The 10,141-nt window shown below is 44.7% G+C and overlaps 2 protein-coding genes across 3 annotated transcripts in view; one reads left to right on the forward strand and one right to left on the reverse strand.

The window, feature by feature from the left end:
• The window catches only part of LOC117397014 (adenylate kinase 8-like), a 29,613-nt gene extending 22,994 nt beyond the window's left edge, over nucleotides 1–6,619 (reverse strand). For both annotated transcript variants that reach the window (XM_058986818.1, XM_058986817.1), the window contains exons 1-5: nucleotides 6,405–6,619; nucleotides 5,686–5,770; nucleotides 5,170–5,219; nucleotides 4,322–4,432; nucleotides 2,457–2,525 (exon numbers count right to left, since the gene is read on the reverse strand). In XM_058986818.1, the coding sequence (XP_058842801.1) occupies nucleotides 2,457–2,525; nucleotides 4,322–4,432; nucleotides 5,170–5,219; nucleotides 5,686–5,770; nucleotides 6,405–6,488 (399 nt within the window). In that variant the 5' untranslated portion in view covers nucleotides 6,489–6,619. The remainder of the gene's footprint in view (nucleotides 1–2,456; nucleotides 2,526–4,321; nucleotides 4,433–5,169; nucleotides 5,220–5,685; nucleotides 5,771–6,404) is intronic.
• Nucleotides 6,620–6,625: 6 nt separating this feature from the next.
• Nucleotides 6,626–9,998, forward strand: LOC117422660 (sperm acrosome-associated protein 9-like). Its single transcript, XM_058986820.1, has 4 exons — nucleotides 6,626–6,756; nucleotides 7,941–8,112; nucleotides 8,921–9,123; nucleotides 9,574–9,998. The coding sequence occupies exons 2-4, from the start codon at nucleotides 7,969–7,971 to the stop codon at nucleotides 9,893–9,895; spliced, it is 669 nt and encodes a 222-aa protein (XP_058842803.1). The 5' UTR covers nucleotides 6,626–6,756; nucleotides 7,941–7,968; the 3' UTR covers nucleotides 9,896–9,998.
• The last annotated feature ends 143 nt before the right edge of the window (nucleotides 9,999–10,141 follow it).

Here is a 10,141-nt window from a genome sequence, read left to right on the forward strand (position 1 = left end):
GCAGCTGCTCCTCCTCAAATGCTTCTATTTTGAGTTCCCCATTAGTCATATCTCCCGGCTAGTGTAATCCACCTCCTTTCACAAACCAGGAGGGCTGTGCAGATGCTGCTGTGGAAAAAGCATTCACTGCAGAGCACTGGATCCTGGTATGAGGATGCACAAGACAGCAGGGTTATTTGAGTGTTACTGCACACTCCCATGTGTCTCAAGCAGGGACAATGCTTTTATTATGCCAGTCTTATTACAATCGTATTGCCCGTAGCCTGTTGGCACCACCTGGCAGTTTCCATTGCCCTGCAGAAGCCCAATGATCTACAGTGACAATGCAGTAACAGCATTAAGATTGTTCTTTGCAGGTGGCAATAGTGGCACACAGGGCAGCTAGAATGGCATTGGCAATGTGTGGCTATTGCTGGTAACAATGCAGCTGGTCCGGTTTCTTCTAGGTAATATTATAAAGGGATCTCAATGTTAATTGGTTTGTTTGTTTTTTCCTGTAAGGGCACTACAGTGATTTAATCCACCACCACTATGTATGCAGTAAAGACCTCAGCATCAGACTAGTGGTTACAGCGGTCGGGCAAAACCCTGGGCTTTTGACGAAGAGCAACGTGGACAAGCCAAAGCAAGCATGTTTCCCCACAGCTTGCAAAGCAGTTAAGAGTTAAACACGGTTCACTTGCTCCCCCTCCCTCCCCTCCCCTCCCAGCCACAAATCTCCCCGCATTTCATCACCCGTGTCTCGCAGACCCAATTGCTGGGTATTGATTTTTATAACTATCTGTTTACTTTGCACCTACTCCTGGCTGTTAGAGACCATTGTCTGCCCCGAGGCAAGCAGCAGGGCTCGACTTGTTCCAGCCTTTGATCACCGTTCAGCCAGTGGATTAACATATGCTGTGTGGTCCAGTGGTTAAAGAAAAGGGCTTGTAACCAGGAGGTCCCTGGTTCAAATCCCACCTCAGCCACTGACTCATTGTGTGACCCTGAGCAAGTCACTTAACCTCCTTGTGCTCCATCTTTCGGGTGAGATGTAGTTGTAAGTGAATCTGCAGCTGATGCATAGTTCACACACCCTAGTCTCTGTAAGTCGCCTTGGATAAAGGCGTCTGCTAAATAAACAAATAATAATAATAATATGCACGCTCCCTTCCTCCCTTTCCTTAGCCCCCTAATAAATCTATAACCCGTCCCTTGCCACCCTGCCACTCACTGGGCAACAAATCAATTAGCCCACTCGCTCTGCCTGTGTGCTGCCAGTCAGGGTTTAGGAACTGCTCCACGGCTCACCAGTGGAACACGTTATTCTGCTGGCTATCTGTGTGGGTTTCGAAGCGCTCGGGGAATGGAACGGGTAACTTGTAAACAGGAAATATTTCTTTCACTCTCTACTGATCTAAACAGAAGCCGTCCTCAACACATTTATTAGATTATTAAAATAGGCTAGTTTGTATTCCAAGGTTATTGAAACCCACGTCTCTAACAGGGAGTGTTTGCTGTTTAGTTATGTCTTTAAAAGTGTACCGTTCTGAGTACATAATACAATCATGAAAGGTACAGGGGGGAAATAACTGTTTAAACATTACAGGGCCTGTGGCCTCATAAGGTAGCTTTTGTCAGAGTTTCTTTCCTTGTGAGGACTTTTTTTTTAACCAAGCAAGCACTATAAACGAGCACACACACACACAGAGACACACACACACTGAGACACACACACACACACACACTGAGAGACACACACACTGAGAGACACACACACACACTGAGACACACACACACTGAGAGACACACACACACTGACACACACACACACACACACACACACACACTGAGACACACACACACTGAGAGACACACACACACACACACTGAGAGACACACACACTGAGAGACACACACACACACACACACACACACACACACACACTGAGAGACACATACACACACACACTGAGACACACACTGAGACACACACACACTGAGAGACACACACACACACTGAGACACACACACACACATTGAGACACACACACACACACACTGAGAGACACACACACACACACTGAGACACACACACTGAGACACACACACACTGAGAGACACACACACACACTGACACACACACACACATTGAGACACACACACTGACACACACACACTGACACACACACACACACACACACTGAGAGACACACACACACACACTGACACACACACACACACACACACTGAGACACACACACACTGAGAGACACACACACACACACTCTCTAAATCTGCTGGTAGGTGGAGCACCTCCACTTGATTTCTTTGCCTCCCCCTCAAACTTTAGCTTGGATGTTGCTGGATACGGAGCGCATCCAGTATCTAATGACGCTGCAATACTGCAGCCAGCTGCACTGCAGGACCCCTGCCCCTGAGTTCAGGGGCCTCTCTATCAAAGGCTCAAGTCTTACCCGTTTGATGCAATCCTTTTTTGACAGGCGCTGCTGGACCAGGTTGATCCACAGCATGCTGGGAATCTCCTAAACAGACAGCACACACACACGAAATATATAAATAAATATGAAATAAATACATGAGGAAATAAGAGGTTTAATATTCAGACCCTTACTTCAATAGAAATTCAAACCACCCAACACTCAAAGCAGGTGAACTAATAACAAGGCGATTTTCTATCGGATTTGAATGCATTTCTTTTCGACGGGGGGTCCCGCAGGGTTAAAGCTGACCGGCACGGTAAGGGGAGGGCTGTGCTGGAGTGCAGGGGCTCCATGCTGGCTTCAGAGACGGAGCGTGTCTGCTGCGCTGCTTTGATGTGTCACCTTGAGAGGGGAATGGGGGCCGTGTGGGGGAGGCTGTGCCGGGGAGGGGGGAGGGGCACTCGGCACATCTTTCACAGACTGACTTTTTAAATATTACATGGGCTTCTTTTCTTTAGACACTTTTTTGATTTAATACAAAGATATTAAACTTTTAATCAGGCCACAGGTACAGTCATTTAGTGGCGATGGTAAGGGCTTCTGCACTTCCTAAGCAGTTCCTGTACAATACTTCTGTATACCATGTATTTATGTATTTATTTAATTTACATTGGTAGTTTAACTTTATGAAAAGCTTTAAATGTTACCAACGTGGCTGAATGATCTCAACTGAAAATCTGAGTATTTTCTTTCTTTGTTATTTTGTGGTTTATTTTAAAAGCGACATGAACACATTTTTTTTTTCTACAATGCTTGTGCTTTTATGATACTTCAAATATGAATTTAACAGCGGGCTGAGAAAAAGTGTAGCACCCGTGGATGACTTTCAGGGGTTCCCAACGCTCTCCGAAGTGTAGCGAGGAGAACTGGGTGTTACGGGATATGAGACTGGAACAAATAAAAGCAAAATATGGCAGTCAGCTCCACAAAAATGTGTGGAGCGCACATTCAAATCCTGAAAACAGCACCCTCTTCCAAACAGACTCCCAGCTCACAAACGGCAGCCTTAGCTCGCCTAATTAACACTGACGTCTTTGGCCTTTTATCTTGCTTTCCATCTCAGTTCTTAATCAGATTAACCCAAATGGGCATCCTTTAATGCTTTTTTTTTTAAACAGAAAGAGGATGATAATTAAAATAATTAAACCGCTGGGATTGGCTTTTCAAGCTTTCTTTTCTTTCTCTGAGCTTGCAGACTCAAAGACAGGAGAGCGGCCTCTACCATCATGTATGCCTGAACACTCATCTCAAAGGTCCATGCAGCCAGACTTTTGCTCAGCTTGCAGACCTGATCTGAGGTGTCCCTGACAGCAGAGAATAAGGCAGGACATGTGTGATGGAGTTTTTAAAACACCAGTCTGTGGAAGATGATTTCCTATTCAGAACTCCCTTCAAAAAAACATGTAGCATTTTACTTATCAGAATGATTTATTTATGTGTTTTCTTTAAGTTTTTAATGAGGACAAATGAACTCATTTTCTTGAATGTCACTTTCTTTTTTAAATCTCTCTTGGCTACCACCAGAAAAGTTTCCAACAAGTTTGACCACATTAAGCATGGTGAAAAATCTATTTAAAAAAACATGATGATATTCAATCAGATTTTTTTTTTGGAATTCAGTATAGAACATCTTCGTGCAACTCTAAACCCTGTGATAAATTAAATACAACACACTGCATTTCTGAAATAAATTGAAAACGGGTTTTTTGTAAAATTCTCTGCAGATTCTATCCAAGTTTAAAGCACAGTTGCATTTCTATGAGCCCCGCGGACACAGCAGTAATGGGGAGAGTCGGTGCAGAGTTCCTGGGTTAAACTGCTCAGCGCTGGAACGGTACCTGTTGATTTGCTTTGTACTCCAAGGCCTCCTTGACCAGGTCACTCTCCTCCCTCAGCAAGCTCTCTGTGCTGATGCGGGTGGCTCCGAGGTGCTTGCAAAGCTGCTTCACCTAACAGAAACAAAGTTTGCCAAGCAGTGAGTCGCAGAGCCGTGGAATCAAATCGGTTTGTGGTACCGGGCAGTGCCCCAGGCATGGCAGCACAGATGGAGCACATGTGCCAGAACAATGGGACCAAGGGGTGTGCTCTCCATACTGCTGTACTACCAGCAGTAAAGATTTCAGCTGCACAAGCTCTATATGGTTTTGTAATGGAAGACACTGACTCCTATATTTAAAGCTGTATTACGTATTTATTTAGTGTTTTATGGTGTTTAATAATGTCATGATTACTGTGGCAGCTCAAAGCTTTCTCAATGCCAGCATCGCATCCTTAAGCTGTTAAAAAAAAAAGGGCAAAACTGTGTAAGAAACTCTAAAGCAGACAAGCAATGTGTCTCACGCCTTCATCAGTGTGGAGTTTTTAAGCTATAGAAGCTGCTGCTCTTTGGTTCTGTTCAATGCCGCTGGCAATGCAGATCGTTCTCTGACCCTAAAACAATGACAGAATCCTGGCTTCATTTCAAAATCAGTAAGCATGATATTTAAAAAAATGCATTCTTTAGCTCCTGGTCCTGCCATTTAGTTGGCAAAGAATAAGAGTTCAGGGCATTGAACAGGAAGGGCCCGAGTGGTAGAGTCTTCTCTTTGGAAAGTATAGAATCGCTGGAGATACTGCATGCGTTATCAATCCTGATCAAACCCATTTGTTAATTGCAAATACAAGCATAACAGATCATGACACTCACCACTGTCCTTTTCCCAGAAGCTGGCGGGCCTAACACGAAAATCCTTGGAACTAAAGACAGAAAGGGATTCAAAACAATCCGAATCAGCCTGCAGAAAAAGTGTGTGGCTCTTAATACAAAGTTTAAAAAAAGATGGTAACAAAGTTTCAAGTGGCCTTCACAGCCGAGCCTTTGAATGCCTGAACGGATTGTGTCAGAACAACAGTGCCATCTGGTGTTGCTTCTGGGAATACGCACGTCTTTCAATCATATAAATCGATCAAAACAATTATAATTTGCAAGTCAGGTTAAAAAGGCTAAGCTATAAAAGTAAGTTTTTAATCATGACATAAAAATACTGACTGACAGGCCTAGCAGGGCTAACGGGGATACAAGACAAGCCTTTTGAAAACTTTACAGCGTCCTAATCATACCAATGAATAGCGATTGCTATTCAAAACGACTCCGTTTGAAGCTGTCGGCGTTTGTGTGTTTTCCATTGGACACTTTGCTCATAACGAGGACTGCCTAACTTACCTTCAATGCTGTTGTTCTTCAAGAGATCAATCAGGTACTCTATGGGGTCCTCTGGCTTCTCCATCAGCAGTCTTTTCATCATCGCCTGTGGGTAAATCCACGCAGGTGAACGCTGAAGAAGATGCACTCACTGCATACATTCAAACACACCACTTTCACCCGAGGGGCTTCCAAACGGCTCTCCTTACCGCGATGACGTCACTGTGGAACACTATACCCAACAGTATAAACATGATTGACAGGGCTGTACAGCAGCTGTGACTTTACATAATACTATAGCAGTGGAGAGGAAAGCCGCCAGCTGCCTTCAATAACGCTTCTTACAAAATAAAACACATCTATGGCAGCAATCCTATCTCTATAGAGCTCTCAAGATGCAGTAAATGCCGACCTTGATTTACAGAAGCATACTTGTGCTACAAGTTCCCATGTGCGTGAAGGTTTAATGACGTATTTTTGTCGTTGGTAGCTGCATGCCGGCCTTTGCCTGGCCATTAATACAATGTTCAGGTTTGAACAGTACCAGCAGGGGGCTGACTAACCTACAGGAGCGACGACCCTGTGTTAAGGGCGCTAGTTTGTTTGTTCGGCGTTTTGGAGTGTAAAACTACTAGTCATTTCCTTAGTTATATACCGTGTGTCGCATCCTAAAATATATATGGCGCTGTATCCATTATAAACCGCTGGTTCAGTGTGAGCATTTGAAACGCAAAACATACCTGTATCAAATCGAAGATGCCATGCTGCTCTGCATAGGTTCGCATTTCAGGGGGGATTCGCAGGGGCTTGGCTGTTGCGTCCATGATGTCGAAAGAAACTTAAGCAAGCAAACAATGGGCGCGTTCTTTCTGAAGCGTCTGCGTTGCTAGTGAAGTCAGCTAGTTGCTAAGTGACGTTGCCCGTAGCCAGGCAACACTGTAAATAACAGTTAAACCCCGCCCCCTAGTCCTTCTGTAGAAAGTAAATGCGAGGGAGAACTGTGCTTTAAAAAGACAACACTCAAATAAATAATTCAACCAACGAAGAACGAGGCTGCGTCAAACACCGCGTTCTCCTCAATACCCGAAGAAGGTAAGCAGCATTGTTCACTCTGTCTGTTTGGACATTATACAGTTACCAACGATGAGTGTGAATCTTAGAGACCAGTTTGCCCTCGATTCCTGAACACCAGAGCTGTCCTACACACGTCTGCTGGGATGTTGTTTGAAGAATCTGTTGAGGGTTGTTGAAAATCTGCTTAGTATTTTTATCAGCTTGATTTGTATTCCTTATTTAAAATGTTACCATAGGAGCAGATCTCAACTGACCCCTTTAATTGAATTTCATTGGATTTTATTTATATAGCGCCTTTCATACCACAGTATCTCAAAGCGCTTTACATGTCGGTTAATGGGCGTCGGCTGTAGTAGCCGCTAGAGGGCGCTAAACAAGCGGTGTTGAAATGTTTAATAGTGACGCAGTTAGATTTTGGGGTAGAGATTAGGTTTAGGGGTAGAGATCAGATTTAGGGGTAGAGATTAGGTTTAGGGGTAGAGATTAGGTTTAGGGGTAGAGGGTAGATTTAGGGGTTAGGAGGCTAGTAGGTACCTACTGGCTCATTCCTATGGGATGATTTTGCTTGATAACGTCCCATTGAATCGACTGATTTTAATCAAATCGGCTGACAATCACGAGAAGTAGTAAAAATTACAAAGTAACAATAGATCATAATAATAATAATAATAATAATAATAATAATAATAACAAAATCCAAATATAACAATTGAATAATACAGGTAATGAAGAAGAATGATACAATGCAAAACTTTTACACCTGAACTTGGAAGCGTATCCACACAGCCAGGGAGTCTTTAGTAACAATAGACGCACACTTTACACCGCAGATTAATATTTCCCAGTCCTAGTTAATAACTCACCAGGAAGAAAATGTTCAACTGGGCAAACGGAGCTTCAAAGGAGAGATACTGTATTGTTTCAACACTCCCACCTTAGAAACCGTTGTGCCCAAACAAAGGCTTTCTCCCTCAGCCCGCCCTTATTCCTGGATCATAACATGCACTGCGGGCTCAGGAAAATATTTGGAAGATGTGTTTTCCAGAGTGCTACTTGCAGGGCCACCCCCAAGGCTGTTCTAGATTGGTTTGTGTTTTTTTTTATTCTCTTGCAATGCCTGGTGAATCATTCTATCCTTGGCTTCTTGGTTCTACAGAACGCATCAGGGTGTCTCTCATTTATCGTTGTTATTATTTTCTCAGTGACACCCACTCAAGCTGATCGGTCAGAATGAACGAGTTGCAGGACAGTTTAAAAAGCCTGGAGCAGAGCTGCAGGCGATTCAGACAGCAGCAGTTCACGTTCATCTCAGCGCTGGAGCGGACCCGCGAGCATGCCCACGAGAGGACGAAGCCCGTCTCCACCCTGGCACAGGTACCAGCGAGCAGCCGACAGGGGCAACAGCGAAGCAACTAGGTTTCAGGAGACTAAGGTTCAGGGCCTGGCACACCGAGGGAGACTTGGGGTTTGATGCAGTAAAGTTGCCTCAAACTAGGTCTTCTGGAACCAGGTTGAAAGCTGCTGTTTCTGAAAAAGTGGCTTCGTGTTCCCTCAGCCTTAGAGTTATTAATCACAAAAGGGTATACTGCTCATCAACATTGTGGGGAGGGGCGTCATCAAAAAACAATGATACATTCACAAAATAAAGGTTGACCGCATTGTCTGAGACAAAGTCAGGGTCGGAGTCAATTCCTGTGTTATCCATTCCAATTCCTTTTTAAAATCAATTCCAATTCCAATTCTAATTCCTTCTTAAAATCAATTCCAATTCCAATTCCAATTCCAATTCTAATTCCTTCTTAAAATCAATTCCAATTCCAATTCTAATTCCTTCTTAAAATCAATTCCAATTCCAATTCTTTCGAAGGCAACTATATAATTGTCGTGATTGTTCAGCTGCTTTCATTTGAAGCTAGTTTCTTTGGCTAGCAGTGACTTCCATGTAATTTGTTGCCACTGTGAGAAGCTCATTTTAACAGAATACTGGGATTTTGATCAGTGATGTGTTTTAGCGGTCGAAACGCCATCGTCTTGTTTTTCTGAAGTTGAAATGATGACATACATTTCTGGGCTTTATCTTAAGAGTCGCCAGTGGTTATGGTGACCGTTGTAATCGAGGATACTGCTCTCTTTGTGATTACAATTAGAGGAAATCAATCGAACTGTCCACCCCCTCCTCCAGGTCCAGAACTACCTTGACCACCACTGTCACAACACCACTGACCAGGGCATCCTAACGCTCTTCCTGGACATCGTGCGCGACCTGAGCCACACTCTCCAGCGGCTCGAGAGCGTGATGACCGAGGACAGCCCGGCCAGTTACTGCCTGGAGGCCTGCAGGACTCTCCTCTATCACAACAATGACCTCAGCCACATCCGTGCCAAGTGAGTGCAGCCCCGAGACATTGCTCTTACATACAAACTGCAGCGTGCTGTGCGTTGCATTGCAATGCTACAGGCCTGGCTGATATTAACCCTGGAGTGGCCAAAGGTGGCACTTTCACTCCTGGTTTTTGTTCCAACCCTGTTCTGAATTGTTGAATTGAACCAGTTAAACCTCCATCCATACCCTTTAGTAATCAATGATCTCATTTTACCTGTTAAACCTGAAATGGAATGGCCCTCCAGGACTGTGACTGGACAAGTGTTCGGTGGCTAGACACAGCAAAGAGAAATACACTCTCTGCTTGATTAGACAGCCACCGAACATCTATACGCATCCATCACAAGGTCCTGTGGACTCCCAGGACATTTTTCTTTGTGGTCATTCTGTATCGGAGGGTGACATTAATAGGTCTGGCTTTACTGACTGCTGATTGCTTTCCTTCCCTTCAGATACCCTCACGATGAGGTGAACCACCTGAGCTGCAACGAGGCTCGCAATTACTACGGGGGGGTGGTGAGCCTGATCCCGGTGGTCCTGGACCTCCTGCAGCAGGGCGTGACGTCTTCCCAGAGAGCCCAGAGGAGGCTGGCTGCTGAACAGGGCGCTGAGCCGGCCCGCAGCTCCCGGGCAGGACCCCTCTCCAACACCTCGGCAACCCAGGCGGGCAGCGGAGCCGTCAAGAAGGGGGGCTGCTTCCCCTACAACGAGGCCGGGCCCTGGGACACCACCAAGCCAGCCTGGAGGCCCCCGGGCCCCATCAATAAACACTGAGACCCTTCCTCTCTGTGCCGGCGATCTGTTAAAATCCACTTTCTGGTTAGGATAAAGAATAACGCTTTCTAGAAAAAGAGAATAAAGTAGAGTTTCTGTTGATTTTAAACCTCCAAGCTTTTGATTCTGATCAAACTGTTATTCTCTTACCTCTCATTAACAGCTTTCATGCAAACCCTGGTCCATGCTTTTCAGATTTTGGAGACATAAGGTTTTGACAGAACACCTACAGCAAACTCTATCTAT

The sequence above is a fragment of the Acipenser ruthenus genome, chromosome 15 (genome assembly GCF_902713425.1).
Source record: "Acipenser ruthenus chromosome 15, fAciRut3.2 maternal haplotype, whole genome shotgun sequence".
Taxonomy (NCBI): domain Eukaryota; kingdom Metazoa; phylum Chordata; class Actinopteri; order Acipenseriformes; family Acipenseridae; genus Acipenser; species Acipenser ruthenus.

Coding starts and splice junctions, on each gene's coding strand:
- LOC117422660 (XM_058986820.1), top strand. CDS start 7,969: ATGAACGAGTTGCAGGACAGTTTAAAAAGCCTGGAGCAGAGCTGCAGG. Junction 8,113..8,920: donor CCGTCTCCACCCTGGCACAG/GTACCAGCGAGC, acceptor CCCCTCCTCCAG/GTCCAGAACTACCTTGACCA. Junction 9,124..9,573: donor CTCAGCCACATCCGTGCCAA/GTGAGTGCAGCC, acceptor CCTTCCCTTCAG/ATACCCTCACGATGAGGTGA.